This window comes from Suhomyces tanzawaensis (genome assembly GCF_001661415.1).
Source record: "Suhomyces tanzawaensis NRRL Y-17324 unplaced genomic scaffold CANTAscaffold_6, whole genome shotgun sequence".
NCBI lineage: Eukaryota > Fungi > Ascomycota > Pichiomycetes > Serinales > Debaryomycetaceae > Suhomyces > Suhomyces tanzawaensis.
Window position 1 is genome coordinate 775,975 of NW_017963641.1, and position 13,533 is coordinate 789,507.

Consider the following 13,533-nt stretch of genomic DNA (forward strand, 5'->3'; position numbering starts at 1 on the left):
TGCGCGCCATGCGTCACAGTCTCTGCGGAGGGCGCCAGCTATTCCTCCGAGAATCTGGCACATAGTATCAATCCATGCCATCGGCAGAACACGCCCAAGTGGGGTGGCCGCCTGCACCTGCGTCGGGGAGATACGACTAGAGACCCTGGGCGGGGATTCGTCTCCAACGCGCCCCCACTCTGCCGGAAGAATGTGCTGGGCGCTGGTCGAGAGTCACGGAGAAACAGTGTGAGGGCCACAGGGGGAACTGCTCGGAATAATCCCGGAATCTGGGGTTGTAGTCTGGGGATTCGCTGGGGTTCCACGGAAGCGGGGAGATGCTAGCAGAGGAGAAGTCTGGTGTTGGCTACAGTTTTCCGGAGAGAACTGAAATAAACCTGTTCAATACTAGAAATCCTTTTCAGTACTATCAAACTGGGTCCAATCTGGGCACTACAGTTATTGACGCTGCCATGGACTTCCAGCTGCGGCTATTCTTGTATTTTTCACTCCACCCTCTGCTAATCCCTTACTACTTTAATTTATCGCAATCTCTCTACAGCTGGTCTCGCAGTTCTACCGACCACCTGCTTGAAGCGTGGCCATCCTGCCGATTTGTCTATTTTTGGCCATCTGTAGCTCATCTCAAGTGTGTGCAGGACCAATTTTACCCAACGTTGGTTTGTTGCCTGCACTTGGGCCGGTGTAATCGCACTGATGGTGACAGCTCCAAATTGTACAGCCTGGCCTTCTGTGTTCTCAGGAACCGTTTCTTTTTTTGGCTTCTGGCCGTATGCAGGATGGCTTTTCCGATCGATTGTGTCAGGATTACGTAGCCTCGCGTCGCCTGCTGTGCGATCTGGAGGACGTTAGCCCCTGGCCTCCTGGTGAACTCCCAACGGCTCCGGGCCGGTGGCGGGCTCTGCGTGGAACAGTGGCCCTGCTCGCCGAAACTTCGCCGGCTCGTGCGTCGGTCTGCATGTGACGTGGTACTGGTGTGCGCACGCCAGCAACTCGGCCCACGAGGCACAATCACAAACCACAACTCACCTACACTCCACACTCCACACACCACCCCACCAGAGCTCTACACAGACCCGCCATGATCAGCATATTCAAGCCTGTGGCCCGTTCGAGCCCTCCTGTCTCTGCCTACGACGGATCCGGCGCCTCCACGCCTATTCTTCCCTTCAACCACACCGTCGAGAGCTTGACTCGAGACGTATACGTCAAACCGTTACATTCCCACAACGACTACTGGCGTTGGGACCCATTTTTCGATGCCTTGGGTGCGGGATGCCAGTCCATAGAGAGCGATGTGTGGTATTTCCCCAAAGGCTACAAAGTGGATAGAACCGTCACCGAGACCACTGGAGGGTCCCAGACCTCCAAGACCCGCACTGAGTACTATAGCAGCTCCGAGGTCTACGTAGGTCACAACCAGGTGTATTTGAAGCCAATTGACACCTTGTTCAACCTCTATCTCAACCCATTGTTCCAGTTCTTGGAATACTCCAACCCCACATTCACATACACAGAAGCGAGCCTGGACCAGCACAGTCCACTCTTGGAGAACTTCGAGTCCAAGCACGGAGTTTTCTACAATTCTCCAGAGACTCCGTTGTACTTCTGGATGGACTTCAAAACCGACCCTGAAGCCACCTACAATGCTATCAGACCTCTTTTGCAACCCTTCATCGACAAGGGATACCTCGCTTACTACGATGCGTCCACCGACACCTTCCATCCTGGCCCTGTGGTGATTACCATCACCGGAAACTTGCCCACTGAGCTTGTGAAAAAAGAAAAAATTCGCTACACCTTCCTTGACGGACCCTTGCTGCAATTCTCTTCCGACAGCGACGAAAACACCCTTGTTGAATACAGCAAGTTGGCGAAAGTTGCCAGTGGCTCCTTGGAAGATTTGTTGGGAAAGGAGGCTTACCAGCAAGCAAAATACAACGGGTTCACCGAGGACCAGAAAAATAGAATTGGATCCTACTTCCAATTGGCCCATAAGCACGGTCTTAAAACGAGAATCTGGGGCGACGTCACCTGGCCAAACGACTTGTTGAACTCACATTTGAAGGATTTATTCCAGTTGAAGTCGGATTTCTTGAACGTGGATGATGTTAAGGCAGCCACTAGTTTATTCTAGTTATGGTGTTTACAGCTGATGAAAATAGTACGAAATACATACCTCAGGAACCGGGAGTTCTACTTTGACTAAATTTCTGTAGTTTTGACTACTTAGTAAATCCTTAGTTTAGGAAATGGTACAATATATTAACTACACGGACTAAACCACTAGCTCTGAATCTCCATTTTTCAGATGTCATGATCTCTTTCCTCTAGAGAGCCGATATCCCTCAAACTTGTTTGGCGATAGTTACATAGACAAGTAGTGATTTAAGTTATTTCACAATTGGAGTTCTCTACGATATCTTCATAATTATGTCAAAATTTAAGATTCTTTAAAAAATGTAACCAACTCAAATTTCGCGTTTGAGCTACATTATAAATCAACTACGACAGTTTCCTGATTTGTATTCAAAAACCAACATCGACCATTCACACATTAAATAAATACTACACAAGCAATCCTTTTGAATTATACCTTTTAGCTAATGCCTAGGCTGGAATACTGTTTTAGCAATTTTTCAGACAAGCGCGAGTGGTAAGTGGTAGAAAGGGTTTGGTAAAGCCATGCTACATGTCGGTTGTGACGTACAAATGTTTGATCCATGATAAAACTTAATTTTACCAGGTGAAACCTTTCTATGTGAAGTAAAACCTTTGTCTGTCGGGTAAAACTTAAATGTGCTTTGTAAAACCTTCGTCTGCGAGGCAAAACTTAAAAATGCCACGCAAAACTTTCATATGCTTGTTAAATCTTAAGTATTCTTGGTGTATTTTACCCATGTCCGCTAAAACTTACGTATGCTTGATAGATGTTACATGTGCCTGATAGGGTTAAACTTATTCATTTTGGGTTAATATCTGTGATAACTTCCGAGAATAAACTAGTGTTGAGAAACAGGAACTATAAGATTATTTTTATGCTAATAGGAAGAATATTATAATCTACTGACTATATATTTATTGCAATGCATAACACACCATTACGGTCTATAAACTAAAAATAATTAAAATTTGCTTTTTGCTAACGTTTTGCAACTTGGTGCTCAACATACTCCACCTTTTTGCTCCAACATATATATTTTGAATAGCAGAAATGCTTCAAGGTATTTGATTGTTTGTTAGGGGCGGAAGAAGGTCTATAACAGAAAAAGCTTTTGCCAGTATACACTTATTGATACAGATAATTTCATAATCAAAAATTAGGGCGTGTGGTCTAGTGGTATGATTCTCGCTTTGGGCGAAAATTCAGTTTACTGAGTTGGACATCAAATATGCGAGAGGCCCTGGGTTCAATTCCCAGCTCGCCCCTTTCTTTTTAGATTTTTACACCTGTGAAATACCGAAGTCTCTGAAAGTCTATATGTAGACTGACTCCACATTGTGCTGGCATAGCCTACTCGAAGCTGCCCGCTAATCAGGACAGGAACGGTTGTAGCAAGGCTTACATAATTGCTTAGTCAGCACTCCGTCAAGTGCGGGCCGAATGGCCACGATTATAACCACCGAAGTATACTGAAGATAAGCAGCACCATCAAACACGTACGACAATGGAGCAAGACGACCTCACAGCCTCTCACTGGGATGACGTAATAACGCCAGGCTCTGTGTCCATATTTGGCAATTTGAATTCAAGCACCATTCATACTCCCAACAATCTTAATAACGAGTTCAATGATTTACATATAGGCAGAGATGCCGAAGAAGAAGACGAGGACGAAGAAGAAGAAGTCCAGGCATCTCGTTATGATGACGAAGACCATCCAGTTAATGATCAATCGGTGGATCATATCAAACAAGCTGAGTTAGAACAATTGAATGAATTGAAGAAGGAAGAACGTAATGAACATAAGAACAGTCTTTTATCCGAATTAACCAATGGCGCAGATGCAGAGGATCTGTTGTTAGCCTCTTCATCTATTGTCACGCCCAAGAAGGTCAATCCTTCCGAGTCGTTGTTCAACGTGAAGGATAGCCCCATAAAATTCGAACCAACTCCAAAAACAAACGAAGGCAAAGGCAAGAAAACCTTGAACACCAAAAATAGTCAAGCATACCGTGCCAACCCAAGGTCCAGAAAGCACAGTTCCAAGTCCATTATAAAGCACTTGGATGCCAGAAAACTAAACAAAGAAGAGATAGTTCCGGCCAATTCCAATCCTTTGGGCCCCTTAGATTCGGAGGATGGAAGATCCAACGACCTTAGCTCCATCAAGTCCAACAACAAAGCGGAACAACTTGTGCAAGAAGCAAATGCCCCATTGTACGAGCTTCCCAAGAACGACCAACCAGAGCTCACCAACCCCCCCGTTCTAGTTGAAAGAGCTAAGCCTAACGAGCCAGAGGAAACCAACCACGCAGCAAACCGCTTGGATATTATTGTTAGTGATCCAATGAAGGTAGGTGATATTACTACCGCTCACATAGTCTACAATATAAAGACAAGGAACAAAAATACGAGTCCAGAAAGTTTACCAGTCACACCAGAACCCATCACAGTGGCAAGAAGGTACAAGGATTTCAGGTGGATATACCATCAGTTGCAAAACAACCATCCTGGAAGAATCATCCCACCACCTCCAACCAAGCAAACATACATTGGAAGATTCAATGAAAACTTCATTGAGAATAGGCGACTTTCTCTTGAGAAGATGCTCAGCAAAATCAGCAATGTTCCTGTGTTGAGCAATGATCCTGACTTCGTGATGTTCTTGATCAGTGAGGATTTTGCCAACGAATCCAGAGAAAGAGAAAGGCAGAGTGGTTCTGCTGCGTCGTTGCAGAACAACGACTCGTTGGATAATGACAAAGATGACGATTCCAGCTTGTCTGGAAGCACAAGTAGCAATATGTCTGCACCAATAATCAGTGGTGGCGGGTTCATGACCTCGCTTTTTTCCATTTCAACTAAGGTGTCAGAGCCAGATGATTATTTCATCGAGAAGAAGCAGTACATCGACGAGTTGGAGCATAACTTGAGGAACTTCTACCGGGCAATTGAATTGATTGGTACGCAGAGAATGGATTTGATTGGGATTTTGGATGAAATCTCACTTGCATTGGATGAGTTGGCAGAGTTGGAGATACTGAAGACCACCAGCGAGTTGTTGAGTGCATTCAGCGAGGTCCAATTGAAGCTCAAGGAAAACCTTGACAGAATTAACCTCCAGGACCAATTAACGTTGGGCTTCACCATCGAGGAGTACTTGAGGATAATCGGGTCCATCAAGTTTGTGTTTGAAACACGGACGAAGGTGTACCAGCAATATCATACGTTCAACCAGGACTTAATCAAGAAGCAGGCCCAGTTGGACAAGCAAACGAGAAAGTACAAGATGCAAGTGGACAAGAACAATTTGTTGGCGTTCGAGGTGGACAAGTTGAAGCAAAAGACTGCAGTCTACGAGAAGCAGTTCAACACCATCAGCGACACCATCAAGTCGGAGGTGGCCAACTTTGAGTTTGGCAAGATCGAGGACTTTAGGAATAGCGTGGAGATTTTCATTGAGAGCTCGATCGAATCGCAAAAGGAGGCCATTGAGTTATACGAGACCTTCTACGAGCGCCAGAATTTGGCTAGTGTATAGGGGTATTCGAGCCAGGAGAGAGTTGTTCAATTAGACCATCGGGTGGCAGTATTCCACTTGTACGGGTAAATAGATACGGAGTAATCAAATGATCATGACTAGGCATAGAAAGGCACCGCAGAAGCTTTTAATTTCCAGGCTGGGCAATTCTGGTGCTGCTCTGAACATTCACTGGTAATCCTATGGGACGGCAAATCACCACGAACGCTATGGTCGCCACGGATTGGCCGGCTAGTCTATGTAGAAGCAACGGATTCGGTATTGATTTCCAAGGCTGAAAATGGTCCAGACTCGTCCGCAATTACTTATGCTACAGACAAAGCGACAAGGGAGGGGAGGGTACCAAATGGGGATATGACCCAATACTCCTATTCAACCACCCCCAAAGCCCATAGCTGAGAGACTACGCAACTAACCGGACAGTCGATCAATACACGAAGAAAAGTTAAATCGTAATTTTTTGGTACTGGAGGATCGGATATTTTCTCCTCCACCAAGTTGGCCAGAAGTCCGGCCTGGGCCCTTCCAGCCGTCGGCAGCCAAACGCCCATTCTGAAGGAGTTTCTCCATTCGCTGGACGCCTCGTCCTGGAGTTAAAAAACGGGCTAATTTGGTGATAAAGGTGTCCAAAAATGCCCAAAAAATTAACTAGTAGGGGCCAACCCCAAACAAGAAACAAGCTTTGGCTTCTGGCGTATTCGCTGGCGCCACTTCTGGCCCCGTTTCCCCATTAGCGTTCTGCCCCGCCAAATTTCACCTGGTTGCCTGCCACCTGCCCCGCTATCTCCGGTGTCCTCGCTACAATCGCGAGGGTTCACCGTGGCTTAACGCTATCGCTGGGGACTCCAGCAAACCTCCCAAATAGGCGCTACAGAAGGCACTACCACCTACAGACAACATCCCAGCCCACCACAACCGGGCCACAACATCCGTACTGCAATACCTTGCAATGCCTCCGCTCACCTCCCACCCAGCCGTTAATTTCCAGATCCTCACTAAATCAAACCCCATCGCCAGGGCCCCTGGCGCGCATAGGAGCGTGCGCCTCCATCACTATGGGGAATCAGAATATATGGCCAGGAAGATCCGTTAATTCACGATCTGAGTTTGGATACGGGACCAGCAGTGGCACAGAAGAAGCTACGGAAGACAGAAAAGGACAGCTACGGAAGCCACGGAAACGACGGAAGCCACAGAAGAGCATCCCTTTGAAGACGAGACATTCTGGATTGATCCACAGCGCGAGCATACCAGTGAGTCATTGCATATCAAACAGGAGCACCACGGACACTTCTAGCGACCTTCAAAGACCTCCAGTGGCCTTTGCAGAGCTCCAGTGACCTCCACGTTGAGATTTAACAGGCATTGGACCATTCTATTGACCATCACTCATCGACTTTGGACATTGAAAGATTCAGGCACATATCATTGGATTGAACTTCACCCTCTCTGGCTGCTATTTGATTCCGTCACCATCGATACTACTGGGCAATTTTTTTGGACGTTTAAAAAGTCAAAGAAACCCCACCTGCTACTTGAAACACCCATTCGATTTGGCTAATTTCGTTCACTCCTCTCGACTGCTATTTGAAACCTTCACTCTATTTGGCCGAGATTGAAAGCTTCACACATCAATATCTGCTTGGCTCTCATTTTAGCATCCCTGCCATGTCTACCCACGTCCACTTGAACCCCACCCGCCTCTCGATCCTCCTGATCCCTCGCAGCCGCTACTGGGTGTTCACCAGCCCCATTCTCCAGCTCCTCTATAACGAGCTGTCCAAGACTGAAGACCACAACGACTCCGACAACGACTCCGACGACTCCGACGATGATGCTGCCAGCTCCAGCGATTCCTTGTCCCGCTCTTCTACGTTGAGTCCGTCGACAAACTCCTCGTCCAACTCACATCCCACTTTCTCGTCCACTTCTGACAAGAACGGCATGGCAAAGGCCGTGGACAACTCGAGCAAGACGCTCTCCAATGACGACTACGACCATGCCTCGTCCTCTGCTGCTGTGTTGTCGCACAGCCGTCACAACAGCCAGGCCAGTGCCTCGCTATCCGACACAGAAGACACCGAAAACGATGACTACTTCTTCCACATCGCCTTCACCCCGTCCGAATGCACCGTCATATGCTCCAGCTCCCTCATGGACTCGCTTTTTAGCGAGCCAATCCTGTTCTGCCACCAACTCGGTCTTGGTGTCGAATTGCTCGAGGAAAACTTCTTGAGCCTCCAGGTGGACACAGATAGTGGCTTCGATACCGACCTGATTTTGGAGCTCACCAAGCCGCTTTCGGAAAACCAGATCTCGCTATTCTTCTTGTCGAGCCACTTCAACGACATAGTTCTTGTCCCCTACTCGTTCCGAGAAAAAGTCATCCATATCTTGACCAAAAGCAACTTCACATTTACTAACGCCAACAGCTTCGTTGGCGGCTTCGACGACACCCCCAAACCGGAAGTCGTGGAGTCGCCGGACCTCGAGACTGCCACTTTCAGGTTATTCGAAAATGCCAACATTAAACCGGTCATCAACCAAGACGTCAAATTGCTTCTCACCGGTGCCAGATCAGGAGAAGTCAATGCCACCATTTTGAAGGCAGCAAAGGTGCTCACATCGACCGAGTTCATTCCCAGCTACTTCGCCATCACCAGAACATCAATCAACGAAGTGTCTTTGATCCTCCCAAAATCATCCAAAAAGCGATCCCGCATGGGGTTCGACTCAAAAAGCATCATAGGATCTGCACAAGATATAATAATACCCATAACCATTGATTTTCAAAAGCTCCCCCTAGATTCCACGGGAATCGTTGCGGGTGTGGCCAGCAGGTTGATCAACGGCTTTACCCAGTATAAGGATGAAGACTACGTGTTTGAGATGAATTATTTATCTATGGCCAAGCTGGGAATCATCATGATACCCGAGGAGAATGTAAAAATCATCGGAACAATGTTGAAGTGAGGCTGGACCATGCTCGTGTGATGTATATTTCCATTCCGTATATAGTTGGCTAATTGATAACGGAATTGCTAGTAATCGAACAATGACCTTTGTAGTGGTCCTCTTCAATATCAGGATGCCTTGTCTTCTGAATTCCACAAAAGTCTTATGCATCGTAAATATTGAACAGCAGGAGATAAAATGTGGGTCTATAAAATTTACAAAATTTTGCACCCAACCACTTCCGAAGCTAATAAATTCTTCTACAACTAATTGAGATAAGAAGCAACGAAACTTGATGACCCCTATACCACGCGAAGTATTAAAGATTGCTTTGGTGTAATTGAACAAAGTCAGTTAAGTGTATCTCCAACTTACTGCCAAGTATCTCTTCTTAGAAGTGACTACAATACAAGAATAGCAAATCCATTCTGAACTCAAAAATATGTACTACTTTCTTTTTGGTGCTATTTACAAAGCTCTGAGACACACTCAGAACTTCTTGCCCTTTTTCTTGGACTTGACAGTAGTACTCCAACCGTCTTCGTCCACAGTAACAGACTTGTCAGCAGAAGAAGCGATGGCAGCAGACCATGCTCCTTCATCATTCTTGCCGATTTGCTGGTCAACCTTTTGTCTTCTCTTCAAAAATTCTTGGGCAAATCTTCTTCCGTCCATCGTTGCCGAAGAGCTATAGATGGTCTCGGCAATCAACGATGAAGAGTCAGCACTTGAAGCTGGCAAGGTGATGAAGATGTCTAATAAATCGTCCTTGGAGACAGTTGGATATAAGTTGGTCATGGAAGATCTGGCCCAAATCAAGAACTCTTCCCTAACTGCATTGTTGTTGACACTGGAAACGGGTCTTTGAGCCGAAACTGAACGCAATAATTGAGGGTTGGTCTTGGTTGGAACGCTGGGAGTAAGGATTTGGGAAGCTGTAGGCTTCTTGGCCACCGGCTTCTTAGCAGTGACGGTGGTCCATGCAGAGTTTTCTTCAGGTACAGAGTTGGCCAAGGCACTAGCGAACGAGGATGGTCTGGCAGACGAAACAGAGACCTTGGTCTTAACGGACTTTGCTTTTGCGGCCTCTGCTTCTTCTCTTTGAATTTCGGCCAATGTCTTGGTAGGTGTGGAAGGGGCATTGGTGGCCCAGCTGGAGCTCTTTGGAAGGAATGGCTTTTCGACAGGCTTATCTTCAACCGCGAATTGCTTCAATACAGCCGCTTGTTGCATTTGTTGTTCCTTCAATTGGAGTTGAATTTGTCTTTGCTTTTCCATCTTTTCGGCTTCCAAAGCTTGAATTTCTTTCAATGTCAATGCTGGCGAGTTGGTGGCTGCGGACGAGGCCCATGGGGCCAATTCTTGTTGGCTAGGAACAGCCGGCTTCAAGGATTCGGCAATCTCAATTTTTTCTGCTTCTTCCACCTCTACTGGTTGTTCTTGTTCAATTTCAACAGGAGCCGGAGCTGGAGCTGGAGCCTCAGTAGCTGGTTCCGGGATAGATTCTTCAACGGTTTCGGCCACAGGCTCGGGAACAGCAGGAGCCTGCTCAGCAACCACAGGAATTTTGGCTTCTTCCACGTCGCCCAAAATATCGGTGACAACGGAGCTGTGGATGCCATCGAGGACATGGTCGTCTGTGTGTGGCTCCGAAGATTCCTTGGTGATGGTGGAGGATGGAACAAATGGCGAGTTGACACGGGACAGCGACTGCACACCCGTCAACCACGGAGAAATTGGTGTAGGCTGGTTGATTTGTCCAGATAACACAGGGTTAACGGATACTGGCGTTCCAGGCGAACTTCCTCCCATCAACCCATTGGCACCATCAAGTCCCCAGCCGCTGTTGTTTCTGGACAAGCCAGGCTGCGCGTGCTGCTGGTGCTGAATCTGTTGCTGGAGCAATGTCGGCATATTCAACGGGAAGCCCAAGTTTTGGTGCATGGGGTCCATGTTGCCAAAGCCAGATGGATTAGGGTAGGCACTGGAACCTGGAGCACTGACGGCAAATGGGTCGGGATTGATGAAATCATTTCCAAACAAGTTGGTCTGGGACCCGAGCTGATTCAACCTCATGCTGGCAGACCCCAAGTTGCCAGGACCGTGGGACAAGATCTGGTGCAACTGGGTCTGTTGGGGAAGCGGGTGGTGGCTAATGAACTGCGGAAGTGCTGGCTGGTGGTTCAAGTCGGGAAGTGGCACCTTGAATGGCTGGATGTAGTTCTGGACTGCCTCACAGAGCTGTTTTAACGGCTTGTAGTTGCGTTCTTCCTTTCTTCTGATGCGGAGCTCGAGGTCCAAGTAGCCACCCGTTAACCACTCTTGCATCAAATCGCCGTTGAATGGGCCCTGTTCCGTGCCCAAAGGATCTATGTAGTACCACTCGATCTTGTCGGGGGTCAAGAGTGGAACGTTGGAGGGCGACTCCATGGTAGGAGGTGCCAATCCTGGCGGCAAAGTGGGAAGAGGGGCAGCCGTCAGTGTCTGGGCCACTGGAGTCGATTCCGGTTGCTGGGACGCCATTGAGGAGTCATCAAGCGCGGTGGACGCGAGAGAGTCCTCAACTGACGCCATTTCGTTGGCAGCCGTCCCGTTTTCGTCCAAGCCTCTGGGGGCTAGTTCTAAGTGGTAGATCTCTCTGGGTCTGGTCAATTTGTAGTTTTCGCCGTTCTTGACGGGAAGCTCGACGTCTGCAGCCAAGATCTGGCTTTGGTTCTGGTACCACACGTCGAACACCTCGTTGATGGTGTAGCGCTGGCCTCCTCTATTCAAGGGAATGGTGGCGCCGTAGTCTTCGCCATTCATTTCTTTTCTGGTCTTAAACATGATGTACGATGTTCAGATCTGGATGTGCTGGTGGGTTGTCGATGTGTATAATGCTATAGATCGCTGGAGCTAGTACTGAAGCTTGGAGTAGTGTTGAAAATTTTTTCGAATTTAGTGAGCGGTTGAGGAAGAAATGAAAGGTCTGGGGTGGACGTAGAAGGTAGTGGTGTGGTAGAAAGGTCAGTTACTGGTGCTGATGGTACTCTTGAATGGCCAGTGGAGTGGCAGAATGGCCAGTGGTAAGGTGAAATAGCCAATGGTACTACTACTGACAATGGTACTGATAGAGCCAATGTCTACTGATAGAGCCAATATTTTCTGAAAGAGCCAAAGACTACTGGTAGACTAGCCAGTGGTATGGTAGAAATGGCACTCTTGAAGAATAGTCAGTGGCCTGGCAGAATAGCTACCACTGGTAGATATAACGACTACTGGTAGGATAGATAAGAGCGAATGGTACTACTTCCAGTTGTGCTGATTACTATGGACCTTTGGCAAATAGGAAGTCCTGGTGATACTGACAGGAGAGTACTCGTAGAGCCAGCACCACTCGTACTAGAGTAGCCATACCACCAATGGCACTAATAGTGGTGCACACAACAGTGCTACTGGAAGAATAGCCAATACTGCCAATAGATGGTACTAATGTTACAGCCAGTGCTATTACTGGGAGAGCAGCCAATGGTACTACAAATTGCAACTGGAATCTCTAATAGCCAGCTATTCCATGAAAAAGGTCAATCAGGGTGTAGTATACGGTGATTGAGCCTGAAGACCCATAGGATGACATCCTCAAGCTGAATATGCCTAACTACAGAGGAAACCTCACACTGGGGCTGCTCTTACATATCATGCCAAAGTAGGCGTTAACTAGTAGGCCACACTGGAGCCTTAATGTTGGAAATGTCAAATTATTATCATTTCCAGATCTGATACGGTACAATTCAGGTATGATCATACCTAATTGATAACTCATACTCGACTTCATCTTAAGTAGGTGTAACTCATGCAATCTCTTTAGTACTATTCCCATATCGTGACAGTCCATGTGGTACACGTCTAATTCCATACCTTGAAATCTGACGATTCATGTCTATGCCATACTTTAGTACTTCAATCGATTCGTGTCAACTACAATTCATCTTGATGTTTCACTGTGGTTCATTCATTTCTAACTCGTAATTCCTAAATACCCACGCTCTTCTCCATATCGGTGTGGAAGTCCTTCACGTTGGCCCCACTCTCCAAACCGCCAGTGTACACATCCTCCCAGTCCACCGAGGCATCCTTGTTGAGCAAGATGTCTCTGTGCATGGAGTCAGGGCCTCCCAATATGCTTGGCCTGAAGTCAGAACTAACGATCTCCAACTCCATAGCTCTTCTGATGGGTTCTCCAGCCCCAAACACTCTTCTGTAGGTCTCCATACGGGTGTCGTACTGGGTTTCTTCCCAGTTGCCAATACGGGCCTCCAATGGATGTCTGTTGTTCAACTTGGAGGCCAAGTTTAAGGGTCCCTCCTGGTTTCTTAATATGTCTTGCAAGCCTGGAGCGTGGGCAGCAGCCTCGCCGTAGGAGGTGCTGCTTATCGACGATTTTTGGCTGTTCTCTGGAATGATTTTCAAGGACTAGATGTTAGTTCTGGACCGTAGGATAATCCGGGACAAAGGCAAATGCAGAGTGTCTTTTAACACGGTTATGGCCACGCTGATAGTGTAGTGGTATTCAGGTCTCTGAGAACCAGCTCTCCAGGACAACCTCATGAGCAAGATCTTAGAAGACGTCAATTCTGCACATTACCACCTTGCCACCTTGCCACCTGCCACCTCACAGGCCTTTCGTCGTCAGTTAAATCTGTATTGAGCTTTCCAAATTCATGACGAAAACCACCTCGTAGTGGCATCAAAAGACATTCAATTACATCAAAAAATTTAGCCATGAAGCTAAGAGCCACGACCATAAACGTTTTGACTCCGTTTCAACCAATGTAGCCTTGCTTTACATACCATTGTGGTGGTTGTTGAAAAGTTGGCCTTAGGCTGAAGTGGC

General features: G+C 47.2%; 6 protein-coding genes and 1 non-coding gene across 7 annotated transcripts; 5 read left to right on the forward strand and 2 right to left on the reverse strand.

Annotated features, from left to right (window-relative positions):
* On the forward strand, nt 1-948 carry CANTADRAFT_293649 (uncharacterized protein). The gene has a single exon (XM_020208280.1). It carries the CDS (start codon nt 318-320, stop codon nt 813-815), a length of 498 nt encoding a protein of 165 aa, XP_020063142.1. The 5' UTR covers nt 1-317; the 3' UTR covers nt 816-948.
* CANTADRAFT_26975 (uncharacterized protein) lies at nt 708-2,214 on the forward strand. Its single transcript, XM_020207946.1, has one exon. It carries the CDS (start codon nt 1,082-1,084, stop codon nt 2,135-2,137), a length of 1,056 nt encoding a protein of 351 aa, XP_020063143.1. The 5' UTR covers nt 708-1,081; the 3' UTR covers nt 2,138-2,214.
* A 1,109-nt stretch (nt 2,215-3,323) lies between these two features.
* CANTADRAFT_t187 lies at nt 3,324-3,429 on the forward strand. The gene has a single exon. It is a non-coding gene; the product is annotated as a tRNA-Pro (tRNA).
* A 239-nt stretch (nt 3,430-3,668) lies between these two features.
* CANTADRAFT_55257 (sorting nexin 1) lies at nt 3,669-5,705 on the forward strand (the record flags this gene model as incomplete). Its single annotated transcript, XM_020210423.1, has 1 exon — nt 3,669-5,705. One exon carries the CDS (start codon nt 3,669-3,671, stop codon nt 5,703-5,705), a length of 2,037 nt encoding a protein of 678 aa, XP_020063144.1.
* A 1,668-nt stretch (nt 5,706-7,373) lies between these two features.
* On the forward strand, nt 7,374-8,678 carry CANTADRAFT_7487 (uncharacterized protein; the record flags this gene model as incomplete). The annotated part of the gene is made up of 1 exon (XM_020211125.1): nt 7,374-8,678. The coding sequence occupies one exon, from the start codon at nt 7,374-7,376 to the stop codon at nt 8,676-8,678; it is 1,305 nt and encodes a 434-aa protein (XP_020063145.1).
* Nucleotides 8,679-9,082: 404 nt separating this feature from the next.
* CANTADRAFT_26978 (uncharacterized protein) lies at nt 9,083-11,939 on the reverse strand. Its single transcript, XM_020207947.1, has one exon. It carries the CDS (start codon nt 11,484-11,486, stop codon nt 9,150-9,152), a length of 2,337 nt encoding a protein of 778 aa, XP_020063146.1. The 5' UTR covers nt 11,487-11,939; the 3' UTR covers nt 9,083-9,149.
* A 732-nt stretch (nt 11,940-12,671) lies between these two features.
* Nucleotides 12,672-13,493, reverse strand: CANTADRAFT_91462 (uncharacterized protein; the record flags this gene model as incomplete). The annotated part of the gene is made up of 2 exons (XM_020211823.1): nt 12,672-13,112; nt 13,491-13,493. 2 exons carry the CDS (start codon nt 13,491-13,493, stop codon nt 12,672-12,674), a joined length of 444 nt encoding a protein of 147 aa, XP_020063147.1.
* Nucleotides 13,494-13,533: the final 40 nt, after the last annotated feature.